Below are 19,853 nucleotides of genomic sequence, written 5' to 3' on the forward strand. Positions count from 1 at the left end.
ACCTGTCAACCTCCACGGCCCCATATACAGTACGTACAAACTGTCGTATTTTACTGAACAAAATAATCGTAGACTGTAGCGAGCAGAGACGGGAGTCGTAGGCAGAGTGTCAAACAAAGGTGCCAACGAAAGCTGCTTTAATGACATTTAAACTTGCAATCACAAAACAAACACGAGAGTGGCTCGAGCCGGCCGAATTAAGAGTCCCCCTAGGACCTCGCTAACTAAACAATGGTTCCGTGGGTGAATTATGTAAAACCCACTACACAAGCCCCCCCAGAATTCACCCATAGTCAAAGTCTCTGTGCCTGGTTGGGACGCTGACCCGGCCACTGCGGGTACAAGGAGCTGGAACAGCGGGGGTGTGAGAGCTTGTGGACTCAGTTGGAGAGCCCACAGGTGCTGGGGGCGGAGGGTCAGAGTGGGTACCCACGGGGCCGGAGGGTCGTGTCGCAGGAGGACGGCCGCGCCGTGGGGCTTGGGCCAGTTCCAATGGCTTGGACATATCCATGTGGGCAGGCTTAACCCTGTCCACGGAGACAGTCTCTGGCCTACCACCAATGTCCACGACCATGGTCTTGTCACCATGCTGCAGGACCTTAAACGGTCCATCATAAGGAGGGCGCAATGGTCCGCGGTGGGCATCGTGGCGAATGAAAACAAAACCAGCCGAGCGCAGGTTGGAGGGAACCCGTGAAACTGGCCTGCCGTGTCGCGATGTGGGGATAGGCACAAACGCTCCTGCAGTGCCCTGCAAGATGGACTTCTCCCTGGATGCAGCCCAGGGTGTCGTTGGGTCTGGGATGAAATCACCTGGCACCCGCAGCACTTGACCGTAAACCAACTCAGCTGAAGAGCACTGAAGGTCCTCTTTGGAAGCGGTCCTCAGTCCCAGCATGACCCAGGGTAGCTTATCGACCCAGTCCCCATCGGTCAGGCTGGCGCGCAGGGCCGCTTTCATCGAGCGGTGGAACCGCTCGCACAACCCGTTAGCCTGGGCGTGGTAGGCAGTGGTGCGGTGAAGTTTGACTCCCAGGCTCTCGGCAACCGTGTTCCACACCTCGGAGGTGAACTGTGCGCCCCTGTCAGATGAGAGATCTGCAGGGGGTCCAAAACGGGCGACCCATGTGCCGATGAACGCCCGGGCCACATCGACAGCTGAGGTGGAAGTCAGCGGAACTGCTTCAGGCCAACGGGTCGTCCTGTCCACCATCGTCAGGAGGTAAGTGAAACCGTGTGAAGGGGGCAGTGGGCCCACCAGGTCAATGTTAACGTGGTCAAACTTCCGTTCGGGGATGGCGAATGGTACCAATGGGGCCTTGATGTGATGGTGCACTTTGGCGCGTTGACATGCCACGCATGAGTCGACCCAGTCCCGGACGTCCTTTCTCATCCCTTTCCACACAAACTTCTGGGCCACTAGCTTAATGGATGCTTTCCTGCCAGGATGAGACAGGCCGTGTATTGCCTCAAAAACAGCCCGACGCCAGCCAGCAGGGACAAGCGGCCTAGGCCAACCCATGGAGAGGTCACAACAAAGCTTGGCCCCTGAGTCTCCGACCGCAACCTCCTCCAGCCGCAAACCAGTGTCTGAGCTCTTGAGCGTTTGGATGCCGTTATCAGAAGCCTGGTCCACACTCATACTGGAATAATCAAGCCCCAATTGCACAGCGCTGATGGTTGCTCTGGACAGGCAATCCGCAACCACGTTGGACTTCCCAGCAATGTGCCTGATGTCAGTCGTGTATTCCGATATGAATGACAGCTGGCGCTGCTGGCGGGCGGACCACGGTTCGGACATCTTGGACATGGAGAACGTAAGAGGCTTATGATCAACAAAGACGATGAACTCACGGCCCTCCAAGATGAAACGGAAGTGGCGGATCGCCAACCAGATGGCAAGTAGTTCTCTGTCGAATGCACTGTATTTACGTTCTCTGGGGACCAGCTGGCGACTAAAAAAGGCGAGTGGCTGCCAAGCATTGTCAACCCACTGCTCGAACACGGCACCCACTGCTAGGTCTGATGCGTCTGTAGTCAGTGCGACTGGGGCTCCGGGAGCTGGGTGAGCCAGCATGGCTGCCTGGCACAGCGCGGTTTTTGTGTCCTCGAATGCCTTGGTCCTCTCAGCGGTCCATTCAACAGCTTGATTGGGTGACCTACCCTTGAGGGCCTCGTAGAGTGGGCGCATGACATCAGCGGCTCGGCGAATAAACCTATGGTAGAATGTCACCATGCCGAGAAACTCCCTGAGGCCCCGTGCTGTTGGCGGCAGAGGAAAGGTAGAGACAGCCTCTACCTTAGACGGTAGGGGGGAAGCCCCATCCTTGGTGATGAGATGCCCAAGGAAGTGGATGGAGGGTACGCCAAAAACACATTTCGCGGGATTCATAATCAGGCCATGCTGACTGAGCTTGGTGAAGAGGTCTCTGAGGTGCTCCAAGTGTTCCTCTTCTGAGGAGCTGGCAACAAGGACGTCATCCAGGTAGACGAACACAAAAGGCATGTCCCTGAGCACTGAATCCATCAGCCTTTGGAAGGACTGAGCGGCATTTTTCAGTCCGAACGGCATCCTGAGAAATTCGAACAACCCAAATGGAGTTATCACGGCCGTCTTCGGTATATCTGAGGGATGCACTGGCAGTTGGTGGTATCCCCGCACTAGGTCCACCTTGGAAAAGAGAAGTTTGCCCGCCAGGTGTGCAGAGAAGTCTTGAATGTGCGGGACTGGGTAACGGTCGGGCGTGGTAGCCTCGTTAAGGCGGCGATAGTCCCCGCATGGGCGCCAGCCACCGCCTGGTTTCGGGACCATGTGTAGTGGAGAGGCCCAGGGGCTGTCTGATCGGCGAATGATGCCAAGACGTTCCATGTTCGCAAATTCAGATTTAGCAGCTGCTAGTCTGTCTGGATTGAGTCGTCGGGCCCTGGCATGAACAGGGGGCCCCTTGGTCTCAATGTGGTGCTCAACCCCATGTCTGGTCGTGGAGGCTGAGAAGGTGGGCTTCGCCAGACTGGGGAATTCAGCGAGGAGCCGGTGGTAAATATCACCGTCCAAGAGAGAGCTGTACAGACCCTCAAAATTCCCTTTGTCCGCGGACACACGCGAGAGAGGAGAAATTCAATGCGTCAACGAGGCGGCCATTTTTCACATCGACGGGTAATCCATTGGCACACAGAAAATCTGCACCAAGAAGAGGAAAAGCAATATCCGCAGTGACAAAGTCCCATGTAAACTGCTGACCCCCAAAACACACGTCCACTGTCCGTGTCCCGTATGTGCGGATGGGGGTGTCATTGGCAGAATTTAATGGAGGTCCATGTGTTCCCCCCCGCACATCGTCCACATTGGCAGGGAGGACGCTCCTCTGGGCGCCGGTGTCACACAAGAACTTTTGGCCGGAGATGGCGTCCCGGATGAACAGTAGCCGGTTTCTTGCGCCTGCACTCACGGCCGCTACAGAGTGCAGGCCTCGAAGTTTCCCGTCGCGTTGGAGGTGCAAGGGGGACGGCACTTCTTGGCCTTGGACCCAAAACGTGCATGGTAGTAACACAGACCTGACACCTTCTGATCGTCAGTGGCCGCGCGTGCCTTGCTGGCTGGGGGCGTCGCACTTGATGGTGTGTAGGTGCGTGTAGGGGCCAGCACCTCATGTATGTATCTATGCGTGGCCAGGAAAAACCGGTCCGCTTCCTCTGCCAATGCACGCGGATCTGTAGTGGTTGTATTCGCAAGCGCCGTCTGGACATGCGGCGGCATGTGACGCAGAAACAGTTCAATGAAAAGAAAATTTGGCTCTTCGGTGCCAAGCAAGTTTAACATCATTTCCATGTGATCCGATGGCTTACTGTCTCCTAAGCCCTGAATAGCAAGGAGGCGTCGAGCACGCTCAGAACGCGACAGTTCAAAGATTCTGAGGAGATATGCCTTCAGTCCCTTATATTTATCCAGTTCAGGAGGGGATGTGATGAAACTCACCGCTCTGGCTGCAGTTGAGCTCCCCAAAGCAGACACCACGTGGTAATAGCGAGAGTCATCATTAGTGATTCCGTGCAGGGCGAATTGAGCCTCTGCTTGTGCGAACCACGTTAATGCCGATGACTCCCAGAACTCGGGGAGCTTGAGAACGGGCGCGTATGCCATGACAGCATGCTCAGTATTATGCACAGCCTCGGAAACTTCCACGAGACTAACGTCGGGGTCACCAATGTAGCAAGCAGAGACGGGAGTCGTAGGCAGAGTGTCAAACAAAGGTGCCAACGAAAGCTGCTTTAATGACATTTAAACTTGCAACAGATTGCCAGGTGAGTGAAATGAATAATAACAGTCCTTGTTTTAACGCATTTCTTTTTCTTTTCCTGACTTTTTGGGCTCCACCCAGTACTATTATACCATCCATCGTACCTGACAAATATCATTCGCGCTGTTCTGTGTTCAATTAACCACTACAGAAGAGTGGAGGTGGGCCAAACCAACTTCAAAATTAGGGGGTTTACATCATCCGTTGCGCTGAATGTGTGCAAATAGCTGATTACATAATGAATGCACGAGTTGTGACAGGTACATATTCAAAATTGTTTTCCTGATTTTTAAAAAAACATATTTTGATTAAATAAACAGTTTAATTTCGACTTGTGAAAATCGTTTTTCTAAATTCTGCCTGTGGGTGAACAACACACATGTATACCAAACCAAAACAATTCACCCCACCTTAGAACAAAAACTCTTGGTCAAATCAACCACAAATTCAGACGATGAGTGGCGATAGCTAAAACAGATTAATTTTGGAATACATTTATTCGACATAAATTTTGTATTAAATGCGAATAATGTTTTTTGCACATGATTCATTTCACGATTATTACAGTGTTGCTGTCGTTTTACTCTTCAATAGTAAACGCCTACAAATTGACCACAGGGTAGCGACAAAGTCACAGGCAAACTCTTGCCAGGGAGCTTATTTTCTCAACCTGCATACTTACTAAGGAACTACAATGTTCATCCGAATAACATGCAAATTATTTGATTGTAAGACTAGAACTATCAAAGAGACCGCCTGATTTTTTTTTCTTTATTTTTTACTCTTTTTTTTTAATTTTTTATTTATTTTGTTTTTTTTTTCCTAGCTTTTAACCTGGGTTTTCTTGCCTTTATTATTTTTTTCTTAATTGTTACTCCCCTATTTCTTTTTTCCTAGGTTTTAACTTTTTTCCTTGCTTTTTTTATTTTTCCCTGTTATTTTGTCTTTTTCTCCCTCTTTTTATTTTGTTTTGATTCTTTTTTTTTAAATTTTGTCTAGTTTTATTGTTTTCATTTTCTTTTGTTTCCCTTTTTTTTAAAGAAATGTATTGAATATTAGGGGTTACCTCATGTGCAGTCCCTTCTAAAGGTTTTTTTTATTTTCCTCATGTTGGGGTTTTTGAGTTTTTCCTTGCCCTCATGTAGGATTTAGATCAGGGGATGGTGTAATAATAGTTTGTGGTAAGGGCTATATGAATAAACCTGACTTGACTTAATACATGGTGAAAGCAACAGAAAACAATTTGAAGAGCAAGTTGGGTGCTGAAAGAGCCAGCTCTTTTTAGTCACCCAAACTGAAAGAGCCGCTTCACCTCAAAAGGAGGGAACATTGACGTAGTTACGTATGTAAGACAGGTCACATAGCTATGTAGTCTAAATGTGCAGGAAATAATTAAAGTAAACCACACTTGTCTTCCTATATTTGAATGTCTTGATGACAAAACAAATACAATAATAATGTTTTTTTCAAAAAGCATACTACTCCACCAACTGCACCACCACTCTCACGATAACCCGAGATCAGGTGCACGCTTGCCTTAATGTACTCAATCTTGTGCCGACATTGACTTCAACTTACCGTGCTTAAAACCCTGCAGAGGGAACCTCCGTTGTTTTTGCCCGTGTGCACTGTAATTTAGGCCAAATTTCCTGGTGAATTTGCAGTTTGGAAGGAACATTGATACTTGTGAACACTAAAAGTGAATAACATTTTCGTGAGTATTTTAACTGGGTTTCAAAGGTGGTACACATATCAGTATTTAAAGTTCTGTGTCTATCTCTATTATGTGGCCTCAGGTAGTGAAGACTTTCAAATACCAAGGGCTCAGAGTAAGGCCACTTTAATTACAGCAAAAAATAAAATGAAATGCAACATTTGTTTAAATGTTTTGGTAACGTTTTACAATTATATACTCTGTGAAACAAAAGATGGATTGATATATTTTAAGATATGTCATTATTGTTTTATATTGCTTTTGGGTTTGTTTTAAATCCCACATTCTGAAAACTTGCACTGAGCAGTTCTTTATTCTAAGGATTGTTTAATATTAGCTACATTGGACTTTAAAAAAAAAATTGTTGCTCCACTTTTACATAACTCAATCCTCTTCACTTTTTAGCAATTTTTTTGTATGCTTGTGTTATGCCCTACCCCAGCCAAGACAGGGGTACCTGTTTCTCCTCCTCGCCGCTGGACCAGCCTTTCACCTCACAGGTAAGGAAGATCACAATCAACCCTACTGTATCCATCTCCGATCGAGCGAAGTAGCGGCGCACCTTAAAAAAAAAAACTAAACAAATATATATATATATATATATATATATATATATATATATATATATATATATATATAATGGGCAGCACGGCGGCGCAATGGTTAGCGCGGCACAGTTTTGAGGTCGTGGCAACCTCCTGCGTGGGTTCAAATCCAGCTACCGGCCTTACTGTGCGGAGTTTGTATGTTCTCCCCGTGCATGCGTGGGTTTCCTCCGGGCACTCCGGTTTCCTCCCACATTCCAAAGACATGCATTTTAGGTGAATTGGCCAGTCCAAATTGTCCCTAGGTGTGACTGAGCGAGTGAGTTGTCTGTCCCCGTGTGACCTGCGATTGGCTGGCAACCAGTTCAGGGTGTCCCCTGCCCACTGCCCGGAGATGGCTGGGATGGGTTCCAGCCCCCCCAACCCTAATAAGGATAAGCGGTACAGCTAATAAGATGAGATGCGAAGCTCTGAAAATATATATATATAAAATATATATATATATATACCTGTATATATATATATGTAGGGCAGCACGGCGGCGCAGTGGTTAGCGCATGTGCGCCACAGTTAATGTCATGGGAACCTCCTGCGTGGGTTCAAATCCAGCTCCAGACTTCCTGTGCGGAGTTTGTATGTTCTCCCCGTGCATGCGTGGGTTTCCTCCGGGCACTCCGGTTTCCTCCCACATTCCAAAAACATGCATTTCAGGTGAATTGGCCGGTTCAAATTGTCCCTAGGTGTGACTGAGCGAGTGAGTTGTCTTTCCCCGTGTGCCCTGCGATTGGCTGGTGTCCCCTGCCCGATGATTGCTGGGATGGGCTCCCTACTGAGGATAAGCGGTGCAGCTAATGAGATGAGATATATATATATATATATATATATATATATATATATATATATATTTATTATTTTATTTTATTATTATTATTGTTTAGACCTGCGAAGCTCTGAACCCGCGAATGTGGAACTATGAAGTAGTGACGCCCCTTCAAAAATGCTTAAAAAAATAAAAATAATATTTTATTATTATTATTATTTTTTTTTTTAGGCCCGCAAAGCTCTGAAGCGCGAAGTAGCGAGGTCCCACTGTATTTGAAAACTTGTCAGTTTAGGAAAATGCATTTGTTTTGGATTTCAGGGAAAAAATACTCCAATTTCCACTTGTCCTGCCCTCAAAGTAACTTTCCTTTTTTTTTTTTTTTAACAGACGCCATGTCAGAAATGGGATGGGCTAATATTCTTACAGAAAGTCAAGGGCAAGGTGGCCAAAGGGCTACTGCCATCATCAGGTAAAACTTTTTGTTTCTTATGCACATTAATTTAAAACTGCAGTCAACATTATGAATAATCTATATTTTATGTTGATAATATGTGTATTATAATAGTCTGTAGTTTGCAATAGCCTTTGATTATGTGCAGCCCTTGGAGACTCTTTGTGATTAAGGGCTATACAAATAAACATGACTTGACTTGACTTAACATTACTGGTGAGTCTCATATTTTTAACTTTATGACAGAGGCCGGGTCGGACTTTGGACATAGCTAGACTCTCGAGGGCGATCATAAATTATTCCAGTCATCACCAGGGTGTTTTGCATTTAGAGCGCATGCGTTGTGGAAAAGAGCAACTCTCCGTTTCCCTCAGTGTCACAATAAAAAGAAGAATGAGCTACACTGTATTTAAAGCCACAGTGGTTAAAATGTAGCAAAAAAAGGAACTGCTGGTCGTCCGGAAAGGATGGTATTTTCTTTACATTTGCTCGTGTCACTTAACAGATGCAAGGATTTCCAAATTAGATTTTTAAAATTTTATTTTACACCTACAAAAATGTGATTAAAAAGTAGCTTGATACACACACATACACTTAAAAACAATAATATAAAAGAAACACAAAACAATAAACCAGTATTTTCTTGACATTAAGAAGGCACATGGCTTCTCTATTTACACAGAAAAGGATATGAAGAGTAAACAAAATGTTCCTTTCTTTCCCCTTGTTTTTAAATGTTTGCAAACTAAAGTTACACTTGTCATCAAATTGTAGGACTGTACAAAAGTACAGGGTAACAACCCAAAACAGATTGCAGTCACTTTATGATCAGTTCGTTTTTGCTATTGGACCCCTGCAAGGAGATTGCCTAGGAGGCCAGTTCGTTATTTTTTACTATTAGACCTCACTTTTGCTCGTTGTTTTGATTATTATGCACTGTTTACATCATTGTCACTACCAGCCAAACATGTTGCTGTTCGTTGATACCCACATCCTTTAGGACGGATCTGCTTTTGTAAGGAATCAGGGGAGGGCTTTGAGAACAGGTCGAAATTTCGTATCTGATGTTTACTGTCTCTCCTGATTCTCCTTGCAAGTTAAAAATCCTTATTTCGAGAATCTACTTAACTTTAAACTAATCACTTTATCATTTTAATCCAAACTGGTTGCCAGAAATTTGCATTTTAATTTTTTCTTCATCAAACCAAATGACACAGCGGATCCATATGTTGCTTTTTATTATTATTATTATTATTTATTTATTTTTTTTTTTTACAAACCATTAACTAATCAAGAAAACATTACCTATTCATTGTACGCCATCACTATGCTTTCGACATTTTGTACGGTTCTTAAAAAATATATTGTGTTGAGTTCATTGACAAAATTCAACATTTTAGAAAACAACAAAAATAGAAGATGGTGAGGCACATTTCTTTGTTTTTTATGTCAGTAATAGGAGATAAACACAGTACTGAATGTAAGTCATATTTTAAAAAAGTGGTACACAGACACTCGAGACAATGACTTCAACAAAAATACAACAAGGTGAGGCACATTTCTTTGTTTTTCCTGTCAGTAATCTGAAATACTTACTTAAAATAATTCATATATTAAAAAAAGCAACACAGACACGCAAGTTGATTTTTTTTTCTTTTTATCCCAACCTGAGACTGAAATGTAATGTATTCAATAGTTTGACCAAAGCACAATTTTTAAAGGGACACCATGTAAAATTTGTCTCCTCGTGGTAAAAAAACATATTATTAAAAACAAAACCGTTCTAATTTCAATGATAGGCAGGATATATGAAATAGGATATAAACATGCATGTTTATAAATGGCCATAGTGGGATAAATTTGTCTTTATTTTACATAGAGTAAGGCTCACCTTGAGGTAGCCGACACGATTGTTAACCATCTTGCTACTATGGTTAACCGACAGAAATGAAAACCTTGTGATTAGCTGGACAAAAAATAAGAAAATCATGCAGTTTGGTCACTTTGAGTCCCCGTAGTTGTTTTCTTCCTCGTGCTTTGTGGGACTAGAATGCTCTATACAACAAAGCGACATTTAGAGGTCAAATATTGCCCAGCATCTCTTTAACACACGCTCATTTAAAAAAAAAAATCCACAAATATACTATTAAATGTAAAGTTTTCTTTCATTTCTATGCAGCAACAGCTTATATCGATTTTTCTGGCACAACGCCCGAAAAATGTAAGAAAAATCAATTTCAGTGTAATATGTGCTGAATTGTGGTCTTTTTCAAATTAGTGAAGCCCCTGGGTTATGAAATCTAAATTAACTTCAAAAGTAATTTTGAAGTTGTTACTATACATGAATAACATTTACTGTGGAAACTATTGCAAAATATTTAAGTAACGTCTCTCTCACAGATAGTTAATGATTGTCTTATTACCACAACATTAAAGCTTTGCATCAGAGGTCTCGGACACAGTTTACTTGGCGGGCCGACTCAACTAGTATCTGTTTGAGGTGGGGCCTCATCGGGTTTCAATAGGCATAAACTCACCAAAACGTACATGTAAGGTGCATCAAATGTCCTTTAAGCTTCACTTCAATAGCAGTGACTATCTCCTTCGACCACCCCTGGAGCCCCTTATTCCGCATTACAATTTTAATAAAATATTTTGCGATTAGTTTGAAAAAATATTACTATCCCAATCAGCTAATTTGTTGAATCATTTAGTCTATGATCTGCACGCACATCCATGGGTCAAACCAGGAAATAGGTAGCTAAGTGTATTGCAGGGCAGAAGTTTGTTAGCGTGTGAAATTTGGGCCCCGCTTAACTAATTATCATCCATATAAACCTAAAGTAAGCCAGGCTAACATTAAGCCTTCATCTTCATCTTAACCTATATTCCGGAGGGCCACAAGTTTGAGACCTCTGCTTTATAAGAAGCCCCCCATTGACTTCAACAAACTCCCCAGCACCAAAATGACCCAAGATGGCAACACATTTTAATTAGGATCAACATTTTAAAAGGGCTAGTTATTTGACCTCTGTATAGTGTCAACTTTGTCATGACCCAAGCAGTGAACAGCAGAGAAAGCTGTCCAGAGTTGTGTTTTCAGTGGTGCCCCAAAAACCCAGGCGGTTAAGAGATCCACGAACGTTTGGGTCACGATCCATATATGGCTCTTTTCATGAGTACTTGTCTACAGTATATGTGTCTGTGATAAAATGCGACTTGTCCAAATTCCTTTGTAACGTTCCAAACCTAGTAAACTTATTGGCGGATTTGGTGCGAGCATAGTCAAAGCTAGTTTATTCATGCAAACCATTCTGTCCAGTATATATAAAGGGCACAGACGTACAGATGGGGCGGCAGTAGCTCAGGAGGTTGAGCGCTCGTCTTGGGATCAAGGGATCCCAGTTCGAATCCCGGCTCGTCCGTGTTACATGTCGAAGTGTCCTTGGGTAAGACACTGAACCCCTAATACCCCCATTAAGCAGGTTGGCGCCTTAAATGGCTGCAAGGCCGCTATTGGGAAATGTGGAGCACATTGTAAAAGCACTTTGAGAAGTCATTGACTTGAAAAGCGCTATATAGAATGCAGATCATTTCATTTCATTTACCTACAGTTGATAGTCAAGGTGTCACACCAACAGACCCTGTTTTGGCTGTACATAGATAAGAATCATTTATATGGAAGCTCATGAAATAATGTATGTTCAATGTTGATACACTTTATGATACACACACAACCAACGCGAGCAAAAGCAGAACGATTTGATTTGGTAACCATAGGGATTGGCGGAGATATGCAACAAAGCATGCTCTTCTCTCTCTCGCACGTGCCCAATATGCTGAAGGAAAATTCATCCTTAAACTTTTGTTTACAGGTTTTTTGGGACATATTTACAAAATAAATCTGCTTGCACCTTGTTTTGAAACTATTATTTACCCCCCAAAAAAATGAAGGTCAGGACGGTTCCAGACCCCTGTGTTAACCAATCATTAAATTTTTTTATAAGAGGTGCTTGTTATTTAAAAAAAAAAAACATTTTTTTTTTAAATTGTTCTAGTTCTGTTCCCTAACCTTCAGCCCTCTGCCTTCCTCTCTAAGACTGTTTATCAAGCCCACCAAACAGGAAGTACGGACAATGTGTTGGACCACTGGAGGAAAAACACCACCCTTGACTCCCTGAAACCCTCCCCCAATGACCAGGAAGTTGTGCTTAGCTGTGTTTGGCTTAGCCCTGATTAGAGCGAATTTGGAGGGAAGACAGGGTTCACATGTGAATGCCCACAGGACAACGCAAAAGTAACCTCCGGCCATTGTCACGATGCCCTTCTAAGCAAAAACAGCAACAAATAGAGGAAATCTTATCATTTGAAAGATTTCCACTGTGATATAAATAGCTATATTTAGTAACTAAAAAAAAAACAAGACTTGGAAAAGTGGACATCAGGCTGACACACAGAACCCCAATATTCAACACCAGAAATATAACTTGTTCTATCTTTAACCACAGATCAAAATCAGATTCTAGTGCATGTAATTCTAGGAGTGAAAATGTGTGTCCTTGGTTGTCATTTTTATTTTATCCATGGGGTGGTGCAGGTTAATTTTTAGATGTTTAAAAGTAGAAGGTTTTTTTTTTGCCAGATATGTGTCCTACCCAAGAGGGTAGAGGTTTTGACCACAAATGTTAGGGTCTGGCATACCTCCCACCACCAGAGTTTGAACTGGGCACAGATGTGCCAAATTATCCAGAACCCTTCAAAAAGGACATTTTTCAAGGCCATACTTGGTCGGGTCATTTTGAGTTCTTCTGTCCTTGTTCTTCTATCCATTCCATTACCCGCTCCGCTTATCCTCAGTATAGTTGTGGGCGTGCTGGAGCCCATTTCAGCTATATTTGGGCAGTGCTTAGGGGACTCCCTGAACTGGTGGCACACAGAGACAGACAACTCAATCGCTCACTCAACCCTAAAGACAATTTGGACCGGCTAATTAACCTGACATGCATGTTTTTGGAATGTGGGAGGAAACCCTATTGCCTGGAGCAAACCCACGCAAGCACGGGGAGAACATGCAAACTCCACACTGGAAGGTTCTATCTCATGACCTCAGAACTGTGCCGCAGACGCGCTACCCACTCAACCGCCGTGCTGTCCTTGTTCTTGTGTCATTCAATTCCACCATGCCATGTTTTTTTTATTGTTTCTGGTTTTCTTTGTTACTTTGCTCAGTGCAGTTTCCATTTCCAGTTTTGGTTGTTGTTTTCTAGATTGAACTTTGTCAGATGTTTTTTTTCCTAGTTTGTCCGGACATTTTATTAGTTGGTTTGTGTCCACTTTTTTGTTAGCTTCTTTGGTCTTAGTGTTGTAAATAAATACCGTCTTTGTTTTTGGGTACCCCAACTTCCCTCAAATCATCACAGCCCAATCCGGAAACTTTTTCAGTACTGTGTTCCCTTCGGCTCATGTGTATCTATTGTATTTGGCATATTTTACCGAACTTAAGTGAAATAAATAGTATAATCTTTCTTCAACTTGAAGACTGTTGTAAGTGGTTACTTTAGGTCTCAGATTAAGTCAACAGAGTAAGTAGCCTAAGCGATTTTAGGTAACACATCTGCCTAACTCCACCCGGCATAAGGACAGTTCAGTAATTCCGTATTGTATAGAACTCTTATTCGTAATTATAAGCCAAATCGACCGTATTTTCGAAACTTTGAACCACTACATTTTTCTCACAATTTCAACCATGCGACTTATGCAGCTAAAGTATGCATTTTTTTCTAAAGGTCGCCTGAGACACTCAGGCAGGAATGGTAAGGTTGAGACAACTGGTGTCAATCACAACTGCCTTACAAATACCTTAAATGAAGTTTGGCGTACGATCACGTAGTTGTGTTGCTCCTGTTTTTTTTTTACTATGGTATGGTACTTGTGTTGCTGCGTCTCGGTTCCCCTCCCCATGTGTATTTGTTATTAAGGGTATTAAGGGTGGGCGGATTGATAAAAAGATCAATATTATTGATACTGAGCAAATACTTGGATTGAATCGATACTTTTGTCTTGGGATCGATATTGTCCTCCCATTTTAACTTCCACTATACTAATGTGTCTGGGTCGTAAGATAATACATACACTATAACTTTTAAATTGGATCCAATTGTGTTAACAATTTGTTTGCACTAGTGACTTTATTTTCAAAATATTGTGCAATGTAAGGTATTTTAGTTGTCTCGTTGACATTGTTATACAACATTTGTATTGTCCTTAAGTTGCAGCTTTTTTGGTTTGACTCTGTTGACTTTTGTTTTGTAGTGCAAGCATTTTATTTTTTATACTGTTAAAGGGTTTACATTTTGATATTTACAGTTTTTACACATTCACTTCATTTACGAAAGGTTGTGCAATGGATGTTAGTTGACTTGCTGGCTATGTTCAAAATACTCGTGTTTTTGTTACATTGCCGCTTTTTGTGGTTTACCTCTCGTCTTTCGTTTTGAAACAGTTGTAGTAAAAATATTTGTCATTTTATACTGTTAGTTTGTGTTGTACGTATTTGAAAATATGAAATATTTTAGTGCCTAAAATCTTTGTGCTGTGGTTGTCAGAATTATGAACTAACTCAAGATTTGTTTCAATTATTAAATGAGTTTGACATTTCTAAGCAAAAATAGTGTATTGGTAAAGATTGGTGTATTTACCTGGATCAAATCGGCAGAGTATTGCCCGGCCCTACTTTTTAAAACGTCCTAAATATCTCATGTTTCAATGTAGGCACATATGTGTGCACATACGACTTAGTCAGGTGCGGGCTATGCATGTACAACATCCCATTTAGAAAATATATCGTGCGGGTTATAGTCCGGAAATTACGGTACATCCTTCTCAATCATACAAGTCTGACTTTTAGTTCCCATACCATTCTCCCTTTGTATTTTTCGGCCTATTTTTCTCATGGATGTGCTTCCACCAGCTGTCAGTAGCTAAAATTATGAGAGGTTAAAGTAGTTAAGACCTCAAAGCTGCTGTTTGCTTCCTGAGTTGTGCGTGGTGAAGAGGCCTCTGAGATTTGAGCTTTCTTCACTAAACAATGAATGCAATGACGGATGGTGTAAATGAAAAAAAGCCCGGAAAACCTTTGTCAGATATTGTGCTGCACTATTTCCCTTCACTCAATTTTATTTCCCTATCTAATAAGATATTTTTCTTAGGAAAATCTTGTTTTCTTGTACCTTTATGATTGATAAAAAGCCGCAAGTAAAACAAAATGGCATGGACAAAAAGTAACACTGTCCCAAAGACAAACTTGCATGTACTGCATTTTATCCTATGATTTGGGAATTTGGGGTCTGGAAACCTCGTTGTTGTTTAAAGGGACATTGTGTACTATTTTTGTTGTTGTCATTAGTTGTTTCTTCAGTAATGGACCAAATTGTATTTCCTTGTCAGAGTTCCTTGATGATTACAGGAATTTTCAGCGACCTGACATTGACGCCGAAAGAGAAGTATAGCGTTTTTGATAGATAACTTCTACTGTTGTTTTAATTCCGATTTATAAATTGCAGCCCTGGCAGATTATGGATTACATTAATACTGAATGACTTATTTTCATATTTATTTTAATGTTTTATTTTTAAATATTGGTAGTGGAGTTAAAAATACGTGATTTAAGAGCAGTAGAATATTTCCATCTGAACTTTTTGTGGAAAAACTCATTTGGCTCAACCTCGCCCTGACCCTAGCTCTGGCAGCCCCCAAGTCGATTTACATTTTCACAAAAAGGTATAAGAAGGGGGTCCCTGGGTAATTGCCTGTGGCACAAGTGATTTACTGCCACGTGAAGTGAAACTATCCCAAGCAATTGTTTTTTTGTTTGGGCAGAATGATACAATAAACCCAGTAGATGAAACGGATATATTGAATGGATGTTGTAAATAGTATTAACAAGAATTCCCTTGGTTGACATGCGTAATGGACTAAGAATCAATTTTCTCGTTTGGCAATTTCACTATGAACAGAGAAGTCTGTCGCAATTTGAACAATAAACATGTAATTTAACACAGTTCTCTTTGATCAACTAACTAGTTAAACTATGAATTGCAACTATGGGTGGGCAATCAATCAAAAATATCACACTTTTTTCTAATTAAATAACAATCTTGATTTTATTATTATTCTTAATAAATATTTCTCTAGACTAGTTAGTTTCCAACCATATTTCTTTCATGTTAAACCAGGGGTCGGGAAAGTTTTTGACCCAAAGGGCCATAAAAGCAGAAAATATTTTTATTTTTTCCTTGAAAGAACAGAACCCAAAAATTTTAAGACAAAACTCAATAAAAACGCCAAACCTGCTCTGGAGATGAAAGCTGAATTTTTAGCACATTTTATTTCCCTGTGTGACGTTTGATGATTTGATCAAATCATAAAATAATCATGCTATAGCCCTTTACCCATATCAATATAAATACAGCACTTAAAATATGTCTCCTTCCCGCAGTTACTTAACGGTTTTGATGCTAATTTTGTCCTAAATAATGGTTTCAAACCAAGGAACGATCAAAGTTATTTTGTAAAACTGTTGCAAAATACTGCAAACGAGGATACCAACGTATTTACCTTTGGTGGAGACAGCGCTGGGTGGGGAGGAGAAGGGATGCGCCCTATGTATAGCTCCACCCATCCTTAATGGTCATCCAATCAAATTACTTTAGGTGATTTTCTAGAGCTTTTGGGTATTTAAATTTTGTCCTATGGCTTTTTTATCATAAAGTGTCTCAACAATAAACATAGATTGTTTAAATATCTTCCATGTAAAGGATTAATTTTTGAGTTATGGCCGAAATGGGGTCTATTGGTGCGACACCTCGACTGTAAACTAGTAAAGACTGTGCCCTATAAATACAGGACCTAAAACCCACTGGAAGTTGGGATTTTTTCAGTTTTGCACGTGTGACAATCGGTTTTGTGTGTAACGATACATTTTAGTAATTACACAAGTTCAGAGCCATATGTACTAATAAAAAGAGCCATATCTGGCCTTTGAGCCATATGCACTTATGAAAAGAGCCATAGGTCCCTGACCCTTGTGTTAAACTAAAAAGCCCAAAATGACATATTAACACAACTATACCTTCTGAGCAGGTTTAAATTTGAATAACAAAAAGTAAATAAATTATGATTGATGAATAGAATGTGATTCATGTAATAAACAGATAATGTAACTAGCTTTCTGTGTTTTCAGATACCGATAAGTTTATTCCCTTTTTCAATATTGGACACTTGCAAAGGAGATCACATGGGATTGCGCACTGTTGTCCGTTCATTTGAATATTATGACCCGTTTACATAATAGTCACTTTCAGCCAATCATGTTGCTGCTCTCTTATATCCACACCTTTTTGGGCACATCTGTTTTTGTAACCTAGGATATTATTTTAAAGAAAGGGCACAATGGAGGGTTTCTTTAACAGGTTGGAATTTTCTTTGGGCTAAGTGTGATTTTCTCCTTGCAAGTTCAAAATCCATTGAAGTCTTCTCTCCTTATTCTGAGTGCCGAAGAAACGTTTAACATATCAGATACCAATCCCAATGAAGTCCTTAATGATCTAATATTGTTGTATACCCCTATTTGCAACTCAAATTTTCCTCTACTTGTTTTCTTTCTTGCTTACTGTTTTCTTTTCTCGTTTCTTTTCTACCACTTCTTTCCGTAGTACAACCAGTTCAACAAATAATCTAAAATCATCATTCAAGCCATTTACTGTTTTCTCAAATGCACTGCCTTGATTGAATGATGCAAATATTGGTTTACTGCCGACACCATCAGAGGTTTTGATATCCGTACATGAGGCGCCATTGCCAAACTAATGGTAGTAGTCCGACTCATTGGCACCATACAGCTCTGCCAGGGTCCGAAACCTGGGGCCCCATTCACTCAGAAAGTCATAATCCGAGTCTGAGCCACCGCTAGAGGAGCTTCCTAACGAGCTGAGGCTTCCTGCTATGGACTCTGGGCCCTCGTAGCCGTAGATGTGCAGCGTGTCGTAAGGGAAGCCTTTGCAGTCGTGGTCGGCATCGTGTTTCTTAACCTCGATCATAGCCACCATGTCACCCTTGCAGGCTGTGGCAGGCTGAACTTGGTGCGTGTGATGTTGCGGTTGGGACCTCTGGACCATTGCATAGAGAGACTGGCGTGGAAGGGAGTCCGAGGGACATAGGAGGGAGCCGTCGTGGAAAGCTGATGTCAGGATGGAGACGTCGTAACTGGAGGAGTGAGGATGAGCATGTGGCAGTATTTAGGGAGTATCATTGGATGTGAGGACAGTGAACATTGTTTTGTTTTGAATTGAGCAGTTTTGTGCAAACACAAAATAAGGTAACACTCTAAAACAGTGGTTCTTAACCCTGTTGAAAATACTGTACCCCACCAGTTTCGAATGGACTTTTACTGATCCCTACTTTGTTGTAAAAGTAAAAAAGATTCTTCTTCAATTTCAAGACGAAGCAGTTTTTCTCTCAGATGTAAAATATAAATACAGTAAAAAAATACAGTAAAATCAAAAAATACTTAAGAATTACTACAAAGATACTAATATGGAAATTTTTCAAAATACTTCTACAGAAATATATACAAAAATACCACTACAGTAACACTATGCGACAAAAATACTGCTGCATAAATATTAATCTACTGCAAAATTCTATATTGAAATACTATGGCAGAAAAACTAGAAAATACAACTGGAATCATATTACAAAAATTATACTATACTGGCTATACTTCAAAATAAAAGTACAGTAATACTACAGAAATACTGAAAAAATCTGACTGCAGAAAAACTACAAAAATACCACAAAATACAAGTTATATTACAAAAATATTACCAATATACTTAAAACATTTTTCAATGGAAATACTATAAAAGTGTAATATTACAAATATTCTACTATAGAAAATACTACTGCAGAAATACTATGATGCAGTGCCAGGAATCAAATAAAATACAGTTTTTCTCTCAGGTCTACGTTCACTTGAGCCTAGATGTCTTTACTAATGTCCTCTGTTCTGTCACCAACAATGCCATTTCATTTAAAAGATAATTTTGGGATGATTTGCATTTAGCTGCTTTTCCGAGTATCAAAGGCTAGGTTTACACTGCAGCGAAATTTGACTTTTTTGCATGTACACGACCTGTTTACAATCTGTTAAAGTCAATCTGAACGGCACATATCGGCTTTTTTCCAACCAAATCCAGGCCAATTTTATATGTGGTCCTAAACCCGATACGTATGTGATCTTTTGGAATGCGACTTCTGTGTGAACGGTCAAGAAAAGAGGTTATGAGGGGGTCCCTTTGTTCAGTATATTACTAATTATAATCGAATATTCTGCTAAAAATACTTATCATTTTTTTAGTATATTGTGCTACTAAATTATAACATTTATTTTTAATTCTGCTGTGAACTTTTAACCATTCAAACTTTATACTATACTAAGCAACTTTAAAGGTTAATCCCTGCATGACACAAATTTCTAGTTGTTATTGCACTCAAAAGTTAGTTTTAATAAACTAAAAAAAAAATATATATAAATTTTAAAAGAAGCTAACTGTGAAACACGTCCCTGAAAAACACTAGAAACAGTGCTGCGCAAATAAATTGTCGGATAATAATAGTAAGCATTTGATAAGCCACTCCTAAAAATGATGTCTCGCAACGGCCCTGTTACCATGTAAGAGTTAAATGGAGTGATACGTATTCTATTTAGAAGATTTAGTTTATTCAATAAAAATATGTAAGCCAGTTTTTGACTGTCGACAGTTGAACATGTGAATTCAGATTTCATCAAAGTGACATGATTCCTTTCAGCTAAACTGGGTCACTAAATTATAAGACGCGGCAGAGGGGATAGATATTGCAAATGTAAGAAAGTAAATATGCCACGTTCTTTTCTTAAAGTACAAAGTGTCAAACGTGATTGAATGAGGAAATAGGTCTTATATACTGATTCACTATGTCTGTG

General features: G+C 41.0%; 1 protein-coding gene and 1 long non-coding RNA gene across 4 annotated transcripts in view; one reads left to right on the forward strand and one right to left on the reverse strand.

Annotated features, from left to right (window-relative positions):
* The first annotated feature begins 7,763 nt into the window (after positions 1 to 7,763).
* The window catches only part of LOC148353507 (uncharacterized), a 123,798-nt gene continuing 111,708 nt past the window's right edge, over positions 7,764 to 19,853 (forward strand). Inside the window, exons 1-2 of one of the 2 annotated variants that reach the window (XR_015852423.1) lie at positions 7,764 to 7,849; positions 17,951 to 18,514. This is a non-coding gene — a long non-coding RNA (uncharacterized LOC148353507). Of the gene's footprint in view, positions 7,850 to 17,950; positions 18,515 to 19,853 lie in introns of those variants that run through there. The other variant, XR_015852422.1, reaches the window with a different exon arrangement.
* cdh5 (cadherin 5) overlaps positions 8,354 to 19,853 on the reverse strand; it is a 72,179-nt gene continuing 60,679 nt past the window's right edge. For both annotated transcript variants that reach the window (XM_088351130.1, XM_088351129.1), the window contains exon 15: positions 8,354 to 18,094. In XM_088351130.1, the coding sequence (XP_088207256.1) occupies positions 17,695 to 18,094 (400 nt within the window). In that variant the 3' untranslated portion in view covers positions 8,354 to 17,694. The remainder of the gene's footprint in view (positions 18,095 to 19,853) is intronic.

Source organism: Urocampus carinirostris, chromosome 13 (genome assembly GCF_059441175.1).
Source record: "Urocampus carinirostris isolate Australia breed hairy pipefish chromosome 13, RoL_Ucar_1.0, whole genome shotgun sequence".
Taxonomy (NCBI): Eukaryota; Metazoa; Chordata; class Actinopteri; order Syngnathiformes; family Syngnathidae; genus Urocampus; species Urocampus carinirostris.